Source organism: Calonectris borealis, chromosome 3, assembly GCF_964195595.1.
Source record: "Calonectris borealis chromosome 3, bCalBor7.hap1.2, whole genome shotgun sequence".
NCBI lineage: Eukaryota > Metazoa > Chordata > Aves > Procellariiformes > Procellariidae > Calonectris > Calonectris borealis.
This window is the reverse complement of record NC_134314.1, coordinates 37,990,336-38,008,518: the sequence shown is the minus strand read 5'-3', so window position 1 is coordinate 38,008,518 and position 18,183 is coordinate 37,990,336. Positions and strand designations below refer to the sequence as shown.

The 18,183-nt window shown below is 39.0% G+C and overlaps 1 protein-coding gene across 1 annotated transcript in view; it reads right to left on the bottom strand.

The window, feature by feature from the left end:
- Positions 1-9,528: 9,528 nt before the first annotated feature.
- The window catches only part of TTK (TTK protein kinase), a 39,084-nt gene continuing 30,429 nt past the window's right edge, over positions 9,529-18,183 (bottom strand). The window contains exons 16-23 of the mRNA XM_075145370.1: positions 16,374-16,531; positions 16,132-16,283; positions 14,737-14,861; positions 14,281-14,361; positions 12,093-12,269; positions 11,295-11,385; positions 10,928-11,025; positions 9,529-9,717 (exon numbers count right to left, since the gene is read on the bottom strand). Of these exons, the coding sequence (XP_075001471.1) occupies positions 9,628-9,717; positions 10,928-11,025; positions 11,295-11,385; positions 12,093-12,269; positions 14,281-14,361; positions 14,737-14,861; positions 16,132-16,283; positions 16,374-16,531 (972 nt within the window). The 3' untranslated portion in view covers positions 9,529-9,627. The remainder of the gene's footprint in view (positions 9,718-10,927; positions 11,026-11,294; positions 11,386-12,092; positions 12,270-14,280; positions 14,362-14,736; positions 14,862-16,131; positions 16,284-16,373; positions 16,532-18,183) is intronic.

The following is an 18,183-nucleotide window of genomic DNA, read 5'->3' as shown; positions in this document are numbered from 1 at the left end:
GATCAGAGCTTTAAAGGGAATTCCCAAGCCAGAGATTACATCCACACCACTTATATTCAGTGCCAAGGATCATCCTAACCTCCTTGAACATATCTAATCTCTTTTTGAACACGCTTATACCTTTGGCTTCTACAATATCCCCCACTAGCCTCATTTCAAACGTAATTACATTTTGCATACGAAACCCCGGTATCTTCATCTGTTTGAAAGTTCTGACTGATCATTTCATCAGCTCCTAGCCCTATGCAATGCTGATTTCTTCCCCCCCAGCACCCTGCCAGAGTGATACAGTTTCCTAAGTGAGTCATACAGCTTGCAGTTTTGTATGGAAGTTGTTCCATCTCTTTGGACACCTTGTCGTGGTTTAACCCCAGCCAGCATCTAAACACCACACAGCTGCTTGCTCACTCCCCCCTGCTGGGATGGGGGAGAGAATCGGAAGAGTAAAAATGAGAAAACTCGTGGGTTGAGATAAAGACAGTTTAATAGGGAAAGCAAAAGCCGCGCACGCAAGCAAAGCAAAACAAGGAATTCATTCCCTACTTCCCGTCGGCAGGCAGGTGTTCAGCCATCGCCAGGAAAGCAGGGCTCCACCACGCGTAACGGTGACTTGGGAAGACAAACGCCATCACTCCAAACGTCCCCCCCTTCCTTCTTCTTCTCCCAGCTTAATATGCTGAGCATGACGTCATATGGTATGGGATATCCCTTTGGTCAGTTGGGTCAGCTGTCCTGGCTCTGCTCCCTCCCAGCTTCTTGTGCACCTGGCAGAGCATGGGAAGCTGAAAAGTCCTTGACTATGTAAGCGCTACTTAGCAACAACTAAAACATCAGTGTGTTATCAACATTATTCTCATACTAAATCCAAAACACAGCACTATGCCAGCTACTAGGAAGAAAATTAACCCTAGTCCAGCCAAAACCAGGACAACCTTCACGGGTTCTCTCCATATTCTCTAGTTATACTAGATCCTTTTCAAGGACTGTAGACAGCATTCAAACCCAACACATTTATATAGCAGCACATCAATATTTTGTTTTGTTCTCTTCCTTTCCCACTAATTAATATTCTAATTGGCTCCTTCAGTACAAGGGTTGGGCAGATGTTTTCGGAGAACTCTGCATAGTGCAGAACCATCTTCCTCAAACACCACTCCAAAGCCCCTTGTGTCATAGGCATATTAGGATACTTTCCTCCCCTGTGAATTCCTTTGTGTTCTGTCAATGTAGGCTTTCCTCTGCTATTTCATCAATATGAGATTTTTCTACCTGTTTTCCCACAGGAAGCTCCAAGTTTTATTTTTCTGAATACTCCTGTAGCAACAATCAATCTGCTATTTAACCCTAAGATTGCTTGGGAATGTGCATTACCACAGCTCCTTGACCCACCTTACTGGTAATCTTAGGTGGGAATGTCTGACTACTTACTCCATAGCTTTTTCCCACCTGTTTACCCTTGAGATTTTTCTCCTTTGTCTTGGCATATTAGCTTCTCTTAAGAGCTGTTGAAGGACCTTGCATTAGTAGCTTTTGGAAAATCCAAACATGCCATGAGTATCATGCTCAAAGACTCATTGGAAAGAACTAAGTAGATTTGTAAGCAAAAGATTTCTCTGCAAAAGATTCTCTCTCGATAGTTTATATTCATTCATGTACCCCCTCACTCTGCTCTTTAATGTATTTTCTCCCTTTGATTTATTATGGAAGTCATACTTGGTAGCCTAATTTACAAGCTCCAATGTTCTTGAAGACCAGTATCACATTTACTACCTTCCATTTCTGTGTTCCCAAGGCTAATTTAAAAATCACACAGTACAATGTCTAGCACGGCTATTGCAAACTCCTTTAGACTCCTTCAGTCGATACCACCTGGGCCTGGAGAGCTGTTAGTGCTCATTTTATCAACTGCCCTAAAAAGCTGCTACTGGCACATCAATTTCAAATAGTTCCTTGGACTAATCTCTTCCAATGCAAGGCTCTGACATGAAAACTTCTGAGTTCCTCTGCTCTGAACACTGATGCAGGTAACTGACTTTGCTTTTCTGTCACAATCTTCTCTTCCCAGAGAAGATGAGAAGCAAGAGCACCAACAGGAGCATTCTTTAACTCAAGGCGAACAATGTGCCGAAAGCCAGGATTTCTTTGAATCTTCATCTGCTCTCCCTAAAACCAATTATTTGTTCTTATTTCCATTGCTCAGCACGCATCAGCGCGGTGAGGAAGCATCCTTACCTTTGCAGTGCTGGACCTCTGCTAAGACCCAAGATCAGACTGAAAGAGGTTTAGGCAGACACTCACCTTTGAGTCAGGTACCCAGGTCCTGCTCAAGACTCAAAACTCCTGCTTGTCTCATTACCGAGGTACCTTGTTGTCTCTGGGTGCTTTCACCTGTAAAACTCACTGAAGCACTACAGTGCCACCATTGCCCAGGCCAACAGGCATCGCTGGCTTGTCAGAAAGGAGCACCTGGCTGCCTTTTACCCAAACCATTGTGAATTTGGAAACCCTGACGCAGCAGCCAAGTTCCTTGAAGGGCTCAGGCCACTGGATATGTCCAAATCACACGTAGCAGAGGCGGCCACGGAAGTTTTGTTTTGCGTTACAGTGCAATAGCTAGCACATTCATCAGCGAAGTGAAACACGTAGGCTGCAGGCCTTCCTCTGCCTAAGGCGCAGATTTTGGTCAGTGCTTCCTGGTGGATGGCTCGGCAGTCCCTCCACCGCACGGCAGCGGCTGCGGCGCCCAGCGCTCCTCAGCCACCATGGAGGGGACATCACTGCCTTCTGCTGCATCCGTAAATTAGACCCTCATTGTATGAACATCCAAACGCTGTGTGGATGACAAATTTTACCCCCATTAAGAACATTTCAAGGTATGATGCCACTCCGCAACACTGGCATCAAGAGCTCTATCCCCCACAGTCACTGAAGGCAGCAAGCATTGCACAGACTCGTGGTACGAAACAGCTTTCTGCCAAACCATAAACAGACAAGACAAGGAATGTAAAGAGCAAAGACTCACAGAAATATTTTTTCCAAGACCACACAGGCAGCAAGTATCAATGCCAAGAATCTAATTCATATTTCCTTAAATAGGACGAGAGGAAATGGCCTCAAGTTGCACCAAGGGAGGTTTAGGCTGGACATTAGGAGAAATTTCTTTACTGAAAGAGTGGTCAGGCCTTGGAACAGGCTGCCCAGGGAAGTGGTGGAGTCACCATCCCTGGAAGTATTTAAAAGACGTGTAGATGAGGCGCTTAGGGACATGGTGTAGTGGGTATGGTGGTGTTGGGTTGACGGTTGGACTCGATGATCTTAGAGGCCTTTTCCAACCTTAATGATTCTATGATTCTAAATATAGTTACTTAATTGTATTTTTAATTAGTTTCCAACAGCTATGTAAAATAGGGAAAAAAATGTTGAGACAGAGATAAATAGACAAAGCATGTAACAAGCAGGTGTTCAAAGTTTACTTGCACTTACTGCATAACATGCGCATTAAGTGGGTACAGAGACAAGCCAGAGATTTTTACAATACTGTAAGAGTCAAAAGCAATGGGCTGATGCTGTTTAATCATTGACCTTTTCCTTGTGTTTATTAAGGGTTCAAAACATTGGCGCTACTATTCCTCATTAAATTAGTCATCTCTTTCATTGCAAAAGCTGCCTGGATTTTAGCAATTCATCTGATTTGAGCTGGCATCTTGGAATTGCATCAGTGTTTAGCTGTGGATATTCCACCTGCGAAGGGGAGGAATTGAGGTGAGGAGTCAGATTTTTATCTCAGGTTTCATTTCAGCAACTCCCATGAAAGTGTATGGGCAGGCTGTACAAAGACTGCTTCTGTTTCCATACAGGTGTACACCTCTGTATCCTACAAGGAACCACACTACATTGCCTGCTCCATTGTTTACAGCCTTTATCTTGCAAGAAGATTTATCTCTTAATCACTTTATGTGGAGCAGTGAGCAAACAAGGGCATACTCTGCAAGCTCACTGACAGGGAGTCAGGCTTTGTGCTCTTGGCAGGGGGGGCACGGATAACTGAGTTGGAGGCAATATATGCATTGAGCAGGAAGGGAATATTTTTGTATTAGCGGTTTATACTTAGCTGAAACAGGATGTGTCTTAGCCATGAGAGTATCTAAGAAACAAATACGATAAAAAGTAGTATTTGTTTTATCCTTGCTGCTGAGAACTCGCACAAACTGAGGGAGCAGCAAGGCAATATGAGAGTGTATACAATGGGAAGGAAGCAGCAAATAGTTTTCAGCTCTTACTTGCCCTAACTGGCACCTGCAAGGATTAGCCTGTGATCCTGAGGAGCTCAGGAGTAAGCTAGGCTTCAGAGGTGGACTACAACTCAAGTTTACTTGTTTAATTTTTAATTAGATACTTATCAAATACTTTATATATTTTTATATATATTTTAACAGATTTAGTTTTCTGTTTAGCATGAAACCGCTATTGAGTGCTTAAAGAAAGAACAGAAACCCATAGGAGGGACCAAAATAGAGTGACAATTTGACCACTTACCTTCAGACTAACTTACACCCTGCTCTGCCCTCTCTACTGTTAGGGATTTAACCATTCCCTTCCCTCCCAGCTACATGGTCAGCAGCAGGAGCTTAGAGTGCCTTCGGTAAAGCCAGATGAGAAGCAGGAGTCTGACTCCTCCGGGGTCATGGGGATAGGCTTGTCTTGCTCCGTGGACAAGTATCCTGAGAGCAGGGAGTTATGCAAGAGAACAGCCTCCTTTTCTTAGATTTGTCAAGGACTCAGTTCTGGATATTGGCATAATACAACAAACTATAAGAGCAGAGCCTTCAAAACTTAAACTCCATTTAGTCTTTGAATTCCACCTATACATACAGCTGTGCAGGTTGAGTAATGCTATACCCATCCATAAATAAGAAAAGGAAGTTACCCTTCGGCAGTTAGGCTTTTCTTAGTATACTTAGCTGCTGAGTATAGGTTTTCTGGACCACAGTATTAGATTTAAAGGTTGTAAGTTTCCAAACCCATTTTTCAAACAAGAATTCCTAAAGGGAACTTGCTGAAGTGTTCTCATTTACCTTTCTACTCTTCACTGTAGTTGTGGTATCTCAACATTAGCTGATATAGCATTATACTATGCATGTATCTAGTAACAGTGATTACAGACATACTCTGGTTTAGTCAGCCATCTTCTCTCCCCACTTCATACATACAAAAGGTCCTGAACTGTGGCCTTGAGGGTGACAGTAACGCATTATGGGCATTTTGTAATCTTGAGAAAGCTTCAGGCAGCAACTTCTGTTACCCAACGTTTAAGACTGGTATTTTCTGTCCTTTAAAAGCTACTCATGCATAGCTATTCTGTAATTCACACACTTTTAAGATCCCAGCAGAATCTGAAAAGGGAGATGGTTGCCTGTAAAGCAAAAAAACAATAGGAATAGATGGAGGGCCGGTAAGTGGCAGCTGCCAAGGGAGGCAGACAAATGTAGCATGTCATTAAGGCAGGCAAGGAGTATAAATCAATTACCCATTTGCAATGAAAAATTTTTATTTAAAAGGGATGACTGATAGCAACCCACTGCCTCTCATCAGCCCCAGTCCTCTTTCATAAGCTCCCTCTCATGCCAGCTATATTTCCTGTGGGTTCTTCAGCAGTCACGGAATGAGAGAAAGGATTGATAAACGGTACACCACAACAGAAAAAAAAATTAAGGAATGTAGCACTGCTTCTCTGCATATTCAACACCAACCAGAGAAGCAAAACAGTGAAAGTTGACAATTATAACATTGGAATAGTTATGCAGAAATATTTCAAGATCTGTAATCTAGACAAGTAGTTGGGAGGCATTTCAATAATAACTCTTCGTGAAAAGATGTTTCTGCAGAGTAAAGATTTTCTTCACAAGTTTTTCTCTGAAGAGGCTGATACTTCTTTTCCCCCTCTGCAGAGAAAGCCAGAGATAGCATTTCAGTTCCCACACCATAAGTAGTCTCCCAAACTGTCTAGAATACAAGTGCAGAACATAAACATCTTTTCTTCAGTAGCTTCAAGCTTTATAACGTTAATATTTATAAACCAGACAAGTGGAGTACAATTAGCAGATGTACTCATTATGTTTGAAATACTACTACTACTAGCAGTAGGACTACTAAAGTCTGGGATTAAAAAAAAAACAAACAGAAAGAACAGGACTATTACAGAGAACAAGTCTAACTTTTTTTCCCCTAGAAATATGGGATAGTCATCTGCAGGGAGGGGGGGGGGGGCTAAGTGAGACTCCACAATCTGTTTCATATAATAACAATTAGATCAACAAAGTTAGGTTTATCATTCCAAGTTTGCCCTTACAAGGGAGATGTGCTGTTCCTGCATGTGCCCCATTTCCTGGTTTTGCTGGGATGGAGTTGATTTTCTTCCTGTTAACTGGCATAGTGCTGTGTTTTGGATGTAAACACGACATCAACCCACGAGTTTTCTCACTTTTACCCTTCTGATTCTCTCCCCCATCCCATTGTGGGGGGAGTGAGCGAGCGGCTGCGTGGTGCTCAGTGGCCGGCTGGGGTTAAACCACGACACCCCCATCACTGGGGTGAGCCCACGTTCCCTGCCCCCTGCTTCAGCCCTCCTCCCAGACCAGGCTGAGGGGAGAAGGGCTGGTATCAGGAGTAGTTCCCACTCCTAATCACTTTCCCTGTGTAATCCAGAGAATCACTGCTAACCTGAAACAAAGGAGGGCAGGTGTTGGACAGGCACAGGAACACCACACCCCAGAATAATTAATGCTTTTTTACAAGCACTTGCTCTGTCACAGCAGGATAGTCCTGCCTGGCATATGAAGGTGGTGAGGGCTTAGAGTTTTGAAACACAGACATTAAGCAGAGGCCTGATAAAATTACAGAAATACTATTCTTCATTAAAGACCCTTTTTTTTTTTCATATGAACTATTTGAAGAATTGTTTTGCTGCTTTGAATATGACAGAATTATCCCACCTATCATGGGGTGCTTTTATTATATTAGCAAGCTCTGAAAACCTTATTTAAAAATCAAAGCTAAAGTTTGGGGAAAAAATATAATACTTCTGAGTTTGATGTATCATTTGAGATCAAAGTGTGTGCTATTCTTCTCTCTTTCTTCAGTTCTTATAGGGCTATAAAGTCATCAAAAAACTGATAAATCAATGGCAGGAAAAATAGCAAGAACACATTGAAATAAGGTCTTTCCCTCAATATTGCTGTTAAGATTGGTATTTACAACTCGCTATCCCTTTTCTTTGCTATTAACTTCAGATCAAGACATTATGATAGTGCTGTGAGTGATACCAATAAAGCTACTACTGCTCAGTGTACAAGCATGGAAAAAGGTTATGTTATGAGCTGAAGAATCACTCTGCATCTGGATCACTGCAGAAATAGCTGTGTCTTCCAGGGATGAAAGGTAACACGTTTTCTTTAACTGAAGTTGTCAGTAAAGAGCGATCCCCCATAAACATTAAGGGAAAGTAGAATAGAGCATGCAGTACAATATGCCTATTCCTATAGGTATAAGATAAGCTTACCTAGACAAAGAGAAGATAAAGGTATCTCAGCCTGGCTAACACACATGGCAAATGCAGTAGGAATTCCCCCTTTATAGGGTCAAACTGAAAGTTCTCAAGAACGATATCCACATCCTTAGAACAAACACAACTATTCGGTATTTTGTGATGCTCAAAGTCATTTGTAAGAATTCTCTGGACTCCAGCCGCATCTTCCCAAGGCAGCAAGATGTGTTGGCTTAAGTAAGCCTCCAGGAGCAAGAATGACCAGTTTCCCCCCCCTACAGACAGCTGACCTAATTGACCTGCCAGATAGGTTACAGGTGACAGAACTGCTATGAACATGCACTTCCACCACAGAGGCAGAAAGAATTTCCAGGCACTTGATTTGCATTCCAGTACTTGGATGCATAAATCATACTTCTGTCAGGTAGTAAAAGTAGACTACCTCCCTTCTTCAGAGGCTTTATGGAGATTTCACAGTAGTGTTACAGGTTCAGGCTAACAGGTAACCAGTAGCACCATGCCACTCAGATTTTTGATCCTCTGAATCTTTAAAGAGTCATGGAAATGAAAGCTACAGAAATCAACTAGTAGTAAGACATCAGTGAAACCTAACATTCCAAGATCAAAAAGAAAACAACTAAATCCTGTGAATTCAGGCAATCTGAAGAAAAAAATACTTAGAAGGGGGGAAAAGGGAATATTTAAATATATGCTTAAAATGAAAGACAAACCTCCCTCAACTTACGCCTTTGTGAAGTGTTACATTACAACATCTTTTCCCAATATGAGTTATCCAAACTTAAAAATTAAATACAAAAGCTATCACAAAGACTTTAAAATATTTCAGTGCTCTTCTGAAGCTAAGAAAACATGAACTCAGTAATCTAACATGCAGAAATTGTCAAGGAAAGTTTCCCTAGTGCTGATCTTCAACTTTTTCCATCACCAATCAAGAAGTATGGCATACTCTTAATTCATGTAGATAAACAAGGAAAGAGCCACTTCAATAATGAAGTTGGGATCTTCATATGCAGGGCTATTATGAAGGAAAGGCAAAACAGACTAATTCAAATGCTTGATCAAGCTAGAGAACTGACAAGCTCCACATTTTAGAAGGTATCCAAGGACAGCGTGGCAGCTGTCATGAAACTGAAGGCAAGATTTTTTTTCCCCAATTTAAAACTATTAGATATTATTTTAACGTCTTTCAATGATTTACATAAATTTAAAATTCATACATTTGCACCAGAAATGTAACTCAAAACAAAACCTGATCAATCTACTAACAATCCTGTAAAAAACAGTCCTGCTACATTCAGTGCATTTTAAAGAGTGCTTAGTATTAATGCTTTTAAAAAATCCAAATTAGTGATTTCTGACCATCATGAATCTTGATGGGTTTTCTATTATTTTGAAATTTGAAAAGCATATTGGATTTATAGTAGCATTTTTAATAGAACAAAAGCCATTTTATTCATACAACTTTTCAGAACAGTACTGATGCTTCCAACATGTCACTTAACCACAGGAACAGCTCAAAAACTGGGTGACATTTACATGTATCCACCAGTATTGTAACTGATCACTTACATAAACGGAGTGCTTATTTTCTTAGTTATGATCAAAACTGGACACAAGCAGTATTTGTTGGCAAAGGACAGAACAGCATAATACTCTGTGTTCATGTCATAGGAGATATTTCAAGAGATATTTGCGTGTTTTTCATGTACACCAATTGGCATTTTAGGAACTTCTTTTGTTTTAGCTTCAGGGGGATAAAAGAGATTGAAGATTCTCATACAAGTTTTTGTACTCCAAACACTGTAGTTCTTTGTAAGTAACAAAGACCATAATCACCAACTAGCAATTTTCATCGTTCAATCTAAGTGGCATGCAAAGAGTGAAACAGCCCACAGTGAAACGCATTCAATTAAATTCTTTTTAATTATCTGCAAGCATTATCAGAAGACACAAATAACATTTAAAAATGTGAACTTTATGCTGAGTGTCCTTTTAAAAGCTAGCAGCACAAAATATTTTTTGAACAGACCAGGTGTCTTGGTTGCATCCTGAACAGTAGTACATCATTTTGTTGTCCGTGATTTTTGACTCCCAAGTTTTGCAAATGCTGATACATCAAGACTTTTACCACTGTTGCACTGTTCATATAAAGTCTGAAAGTTAATAAAAACACAGGTATTCAGGTGAACACAGTTGTATCACACATGAATTCAGACTATATCTTTACAACAAACATTAGCACTTGAAATAAGTCATCACATACTGAAATATTCCAAACTCCATACCAAAATTTCTCTCTCAAATCAGAAAATAAAGATACACTTAAGACAGCATAGTTGTACCAGTTGTAATGCAATGCAGTGCCTAAAAGAAAACACATACATTGACTTAGCAGCATGAGCAAAGGTATAGAGCTTCACAAGTTGGCAGAGGACAAACTAATTACCAAGGTTTAAAATCAGGTTTACTCCATTAATTGTCTCTGATGTGGAAACACCAGCATGGAAGAGAGTGGTATTTGCATACTCAGCGTGAGGAAGCTTTATATAAGATAGGAAAATCAGTGGCCACAAACATAGCCACATCACAATATTGTTAAAAGGATAATCTCTTGTTCACCCCCATATTAAAAAAAAAAATCAGGTATGACTAGCAGTGTAAGTGTAAATAAACTTCTTTAGATTTATGCATGTTGAATTTGCTTTCCTTCCCATGAAAGCAGCTTTGCATTCCATCTCAACTTATTACATATTTGACAATCATCACCTCTTCTGAGAGACAGGTGGGAAGAACCAAGTTGGTGAAGAGTTACCAAGCTTCTCTTTTGGGCACTGAAACAGGAGGCTGGAATCATAATACCTCAACATACAGCGACTAATTTACACATAGCGATACAGTAACAGTTCAGCAGCTTCCAGGAAATAAGAACAGTTGCAGTCCAAAGGCTTGCACACTTGACAGATCAATTTAGATCTTTTCTCCATAATGATGGTTCTTAAATTAGAAGACCTACTACAGTTTTTGGGCAGCTTAAAAGCAAAGCAGCACAGTAAGGACTGTTTTAGAGAGGAGATGCTAGGGCAGTGGGGGATTTGGAAATAAAGCAATACAGATATACTGGGAGGTGGAAAGGAAAGAAAAAGCTAAAATCAAGATTACCATCATCCTTTCAACCCTTCCCATTCAGAAAGACGTGGAGAGATTCTGCATGCTTGCAAACAAAAGCACTACATGTGTAATGTTTTTCCAGCTGTGGTTAAAGCTTTGATATATGTATCCTTTCAGCTCTCACCACCAAACATTCTAACCTTTGTTTGCATGAACATGTACTACCATACAAAATAGAAAAGAAAATTTACTTACCCTAGCAGCTCTAGAAATAGAGTTGGGAGAATTCAAGCCAACAAGCTGGCCAAGGATACGTTTCACTTCCTCTGTTGTTCCTTTTGAATTTGGAACACCTGCAGTTAATTTATAATTATGCTAAAGTTGTATACAACTATGTATAAATTACCAATGCAGTTTGTAAGAGGTATACAAAAAGTCAGTTTTGAAATGAAGAGTTTAAGAATTAAAATATAGAGGTGTTTTCTGAAACATAAATAGGCACCAAACAAAATAGACTGTTACGCCAGCAAGTGGAAAGTACCATATAAGAGTAAAGCATTTTGTTTTCTTAAAGAGAATTATAAATACTATTTAATAAAAATGTATTTTAAAATAAATGTACCTGTTTGACAATGACTTTGAATTTGAACATAGGGATGTATCAGCAACTCCGAAACAGATACTCTTTGTTTAGGATTTCTTACTAAACAGCGCTGCAAATGAAAAAAGAAGAGGAAGAATGCTTTGCCCATAAATTAAGAATTTTCTTAAGAATTAACAGTGAGGATATTTAAAAGACCCTGTAGATGCATGTCAGAACTTCTTACTGCCAACTACATACTCAAAGACTCAACTCGAAATACAGTAACAGATTAACATAATTGCCTTCATTAGCAATTATCTTCGGACTACCAAAGTTTGGTATCCTGTTTTACTCGCAGAAGAGGTGAAGACCAGAACCTACAATATCCTTTTATTCTGAATGACACAAAGTGACACCGCGATTTGAAAGTTAAGGGGATAAGCGTTTCTGTATTTCAGTTTGTTACCTGCTGAGCAACACAATTAGGGCTCGAGTAAAAGCATAGGCCAAGTTTCAAAAGCAGGCAAGTGTGCAGGGCGAGTACAAAAGTTACTGTGTCTACTTTGGGTTGTTCAGCCAAAGGAGTTAAGCCAGATTGTTTTAAGTATTTACCTGTTTATTTGCTACTGCACTGAAAATAGGCTTTTACTATGGAAACTATATGAAGTAGCTCTAGCTTAAGTTGTCTTTTGGAATAAGGCCTGTTACTACAAGTAGCAGTGAGCATTTATTTGTGAAAAAAGTTTCTCAAGCACAACTCATTCAGTTTAAGAAAATACACTTTAAATAAAGAAGTTGCCATTATTTGAATCAAGATTAATCTTAAGGGACAGTTACCTTTAGCACATCTTGAAGATCCTTCTCAGCAATATCTGGAAATTCTATTTCATAACTAGGATCAACAATAGCATGCAGTTTATTAATTGGATTTGTTATATGTTGAAATGGAGTCCTTCCATATGTCATACAGTACAAAATGCATCCCAATGACCACACATCACTTTTGGGACTTATCTAATATAAAAAAAAAAAAATTAAAGATTACTCCTCACTTAAGGAACTGTGCCTTCAGTCAATTGATCATATAATTGTACAGTCATTTCACTTAACAGTATATCTATTTTACATTGGATAACAGATCTTAGTAACTATCACACAAAATCACCGAGACAGCATGTCATTATCTACTAAGACAGTGATGTGGCTTCATTCAGTAATACTCCATAAGAAAGCTATTTTTATTAATTATCTTTGAAAATCAACTTATTGATTGTTAGTTGTTCAACAACTAACTTAAAATAAAATTAAAGGTAGTCCTTAACAAGTTGAACAGCAGGATTCTCATTTCAAATTTATGAGTAAATACAAATAAAAGCATACTAAATTAATTCAATCCAGAAACCAACAAGACATCACAGCTATGTCCCCGAAGTGGGAAGCCATAGTTCAGTTCGTCTGGGTTTAAAGGATTCAGATCCAGATTTCAAACACCACACCTGGGCTGTTCCTTACAGGAGGAGCTTCCACTTCTCCTTGTTGAAGCTGAAGCACTAAGAAAAGCACATAAGGTTGCGGAAGAGGAGGGAGGTCGGGAAAGAGGCACACAGAGTGCCTGACTCCCAGCACAATAGTTAGATTTTTGCTTAGATGAGCTCAGCTCCGGAACAAGTCTGTACTTTGCGTGCAATTTTTAAAAATGTAAAAGATAAAACTTTTAAAGATAAAAGGTATCATCCTTAACAAAAGAAATCCATCTATAAAACATTCTATTCTGTGTTTAGAAAGACAAGATTGTGTTTCACTACATAGTAATACTTCCACATTCAACTGTTAAAAAGTCACATCTTTGAGTGTGTATATGCACATACATATGAATAGGGATTTTTTTTTTTTTTAATACCTTTCCACAAAACTATGTACCCCTTAACTGAAGTTTGACTGCCAATGTGAAATTGCTTTCCTTCGGTACTTTCCTCATCATTCACATTCCGTTGCTCTGGTGAAGTTACAAAAAGTTCTACAAAACACAGTACTCTAGCATAGAAAAATTAACAGGATACACAGAACTCATCCATGTGTTCCCTAAAATACTAGTCTTCATTGTATCATCTTTTAAATACCTTATTAGGTATCACTCATTTCTTGCATTTCTGCCTCTCACTTAAGAATTAAAAAATATGACAATGACACAAGCGTCATAATATCTTGTTGTTTAAGCAAACATACTAACAATGGTTTACATCAGAAAGCAACTTTTCTTCCTTTCAGAAAAAGATTTCTAAGCCAGAGTTATTTATGCAGAATGCTAAAATGTAGCTATGTAGCAGTACCATAAGAGCTCCACCAATTTTTGGCAGAAAGGAGCTAAAACAAAAGGGCATAAGTAGCACAATAGGCAACCAAGAAGTGACTGAGGAATTATTTTCTCACTCAACTCCATGGAAGATCCTCCCAGAAGCACCCCCTGAAAGCTCTAGCCTGGAGTGATTTCAGTGCAAAGAAGGACTTGTCAGAGATGCACAGCGTGGTGGACCCTTAACATGCTCAAAAGACTTTTGTAACGTTAGTCATCAGTACAGCCTCTGATATGTGAAAGGCTGCATGCATTTCACTGTACTCTATATTGCTGTTCAATGCCGTTCATGCTGATAACATAGTGGAAGACGGTTTTATATTGCTCCATAAAAATGGATTTTAAAATACTTCCATGTTTATTGTCAGTTTAGATATTATCTTTATATTATTATCAGCTCCTCCAACGCCAAAGCCTGTGCATCTGTTTTGCTTTCAATTTTACTCACTAATTCAGCACTTACACTTTTCTAAACACCATCTGCAAAATGCTTTTAGGTAGTTGAAAGGAATAAACTGAACCTTCAATCTCTGCCCACCATCGTCGTGGCACAATGGATTTCCTTGTGTTCTAGTTTCAGTGGAAGATTTTAAGAAAACTAAATCTTAAGATACCTGCCTGAATTACTTTCTTCTTAACATGAAGGGAATAGGAGAAAAAAGATCATGTTACCTTAGATCGAGATTTCCCATTTTCTCCATAGGAAGACATATCTTTTATTGCTTCGGGTGGCATATAATTCATTGTGCCAACCTAGACATAAAAATATAAAAATATTCCTTTAAGTGAAGCATACACTTAATTTAACTCAATTTAACTTGATAAAAAGTTAGATTTTTGTCTCAAAGCACTGAAAAATATCTTGAAAATTTATTTCTACTACGGCTAAAGGCCATTGTTATTCCATTCAATAAAAACATCTAAAAATTCATATATATTAATATATATGTATATATTTTGTATATAATATATATTATATTAAATATATATTTATATTTATATATACATATAAAACCATTGAGCATAAAATTGCAGTATTCATTGAAGTTACTACATGAATCAACATAATCAGCAAGTACTATAGCACTTTACAGAAAAATGAACATCAATTTTCCAGAAGTATTTCACCTGAGAATCTTTAATGATGCTTGTCACATCTGGCTGCATTTGGTTTGCAATGCCAAAGTCAATTAATTTTAACATTCCATCAACTATCAGAAAGTTTGCTGGTTTCAGATCACTGTGAATAATGCCTGTAAAATAGAGTTTAAAGTCAATCCAGGTTTAGTCAATCCGAGTTACTACTGAAGTATGTTTTTTTTTTATTGCTCAATTCCCATAACCCTCGCACAGAGAGAAGGTGCGGATCAGCTTTATCTGACCAAAACCGAATTATTCTTTGCAGATTTCATGGAAGTGTTTCTATTTCTTTTTAAACAGTTAAGACTTGCATGAGTTTATAGTTTCAATTATTATTTTTTCAAATCTACAGGAACCCCAAAATAGCTCCAAGAGACTTGAGTTGCATAGTTTCTCTCAGTTAGGGATAGGCCCTCTAGCTGTATGTGCACACTGCCATACTGAACTGCTGTTCTGGATCACCTCAATGGCCTGTCCATTCCCATAGCTTTCTCTTAAATAATTAGCTAAGCAGGTACTTAAAATAAAAGAATTATGTTGCTTAGTCTGAGATTTTCTGCTTCCTAATCTCAAAGGTACCATTCACTGAGGATTACATATGACTGACCTCTCACAAACCCTACTTACATAATTCATTATGAATTTTGGTTATTATCCATGTAATCAACCAATCCATCTTTATATTTTCCAAAATTGTTTGTTTCAAGGACATATCACGTAGTATGTAGCCTGTGTTTTAGTAGATTTTACTATTTTTCTATATTACTGAATGTTCTAGTGTTCTTGTGCTGTGAAAAGGTGATGCTCTCTGCTATATGTACAGGTCTCTTAACTTTTTTTTTTCTTAAATAGGAAAAGGATCCAAATCTGCTCTCTCCTTCATGTTATACAGCCAAACAGAATACAGATGCATGCACTTCAATTACATAGGTAAAGATGAAAGGAAGGCCTGAAGAACTATGAGAAAAAGCTGAAACACTGTGTCAAAGTAAGGAAGACAGCTGTGTAAAAGATGTCATTAATGTCAAAGCTTCTTTGGAGAGGATAAGTGGATGAAATTTGAGTCTAATGGAGAACAAGCAGTATTGGGATACAATGTAGTCTAATACAAAAAAAGATTATTTTCTGGCTGTTGCAAGGAAATAGAAAGCATTATATAACAGTGACACTTGGAGATCCCTTTGAGTTAGCAAAGCACGTCTACCTCTGCATCAAGATTTACTCTCGCCTTTTGTTTCACTGAAATTTTTTTTCACAATGCGGTAAATACCCATCTTGGAAGATCACGAGGCTTACACCAAAACTAAGACTCCAAAATTTAAACACATTCATATTATCTCTGCCATATAACCTATACAAATACCTAGAATTATTTAAGAATACCATATTCATGGATGGTGTGAACAGCTTCCAGCATATTTTTCCAATAGCTCTTTCGTTCCAATGGATCAATGTTTTTTTTCTTTTTGAGCCAGCTATTGAGATCAATATTTCCGCACTCCATTACCATGTAGATATGATGATCAGTAATTTCACTAAAAATAAATAAATATACTTGTGTTAAAATTGAAGGCAACTTCTTTGTATCAAAAGATACTGGTTTAATAAAATTATTGTTTACTCACTAGCCATAAAGGCGGATGATCTTATCACTATGTTGCTGCAGTTTACTTAAATGAGCAATTTCATTCTTATAGCTCTCAATAGTCTGTTGATCAGCTTCCTCTAGATTCACATATTTGACAGCATACAGCTGCTTCTTTTCATTCAGTACTTGAAACACCTGCAAAACAGTATCAGTTAATAACTTCATTCAATCTAATTCTGATTTACTATGGTCCCTCATCTCACCACAGCCAGAATTTCAAAGAGTGTGTACCTTTTCAAAGGGAAGCAACACTAAATTTACAAAGTTCATACAAGTCAGCATGAAGAAAAATTGAGAAAGAAGCCACCAGTTACAACAGAAAAAATGCTCTGTCAGAAACCATCTTGGTACCACATTATATTTCACTAGATGTATCTGACCACAGGTCTGAACTGTTCCTAAGATACAGAACGCAAAATAACACCTCCCACAGACATAAGGGTTTGACCTGCCACTGCACATCCATTTCATCTCACCAAGATGATTTGCAGGTTAGACCACATGGCACATGAGAAGAGGCTCAGAGCACTGAGTCTGTTCAGTCTTAAGATGAGAAGGCTACAGGGAATCTTATCGCTGTCTTCAGCTATTTAAAGGGAAGGTATGAAAAAGATAGACTCCTCTTGAACCATCAAAGAATGAGAGGCAACAGGCATAGCTAATAACAAGGAAAATTCCAATTAGATATCAGGAAACTTTTTTCATCATCATGTAGTCAAACAGGGGAACAGGCTATCCAGAGAGGCTGTGAAATCTCCATCTTTGGTGATACTCAAAACTCAACTGCAGGAGACCAGGAGTAACCCGCTCTATTTTGGCCTTGCTTTAAGCAGACTGTTGGACCAAGTGACATGCAGAGGCGCCTTCCATCCCCTTGTTCTACAATTGTATGCTGCCAACACAGGAAGCTTTTCTTCCTGGAGGACCCTGCTGACTGGAAGCTAGCCAGCATTACTCCAACTTACAAGAAGGATGTGAGGGAAGACCCAGGAAACTACAGACCTGTTAGTCTAACCACAGTTCCTGGAAAAATTACAGAGAAGATCATACTGGGTACTATTGAAAGGCATTTAGAGGACAATGCAATCATCAGGCACAGTCAACATGGGTTCAGAAAGGGAAAGTCCTGTTTAATCAATTTGATATCCTTCTATAAGGTCACCCATCCAGTAGATGAAGGGAAGGTGGTGGATATAGTTTTTCTGGATTTTAGTAAGGCTTTTGATACTGTCCCTCACAGCATCCTTCTGGACAAGTTGTCCAGCTGTAAGATAAGCAGGTTCACTGTGCGCTGGCTGAAGAACTGGCTGAAGGGCAGAGCTCAAAGGGTTCTAGTTAATGGGGCTACATCTGGCTGGCAACCGGTCACCAGCAGTGTTCCTCAGGGTTCAATTCTAGGGCCAAGTCCTGTTCAATATATTTGTCAATGATCTGGATGCAGGAGTTGAATGCACCCTTAGCAAGTTTGCTGATGATACTAAACTGAGAGGTGCTGTTGACTCTCTTGAGGGACAAGAGGCCTTGCAAAGGGATCTAGATAGGCATTGGGCAATCATCAATGGCATGAAATTGAACAAGTCCAAATGCTGGATTCTGCACCTGGGACAGAGTAACACCAGTCACAAGTATAAATTGGGAGAGGAGTGGCTGGAGAGCAGCCCTGCAGAAAGGGATCTGGGGGTGCTGGTCAACAGCAGGCTCAGTAGGAGTCAGCAGTGCCCTGGCAGCCCAGAGGGCAAACCGCAGCCTGGGGTGCATCAAACACAGCATAACCAGCCGGTCAAAAG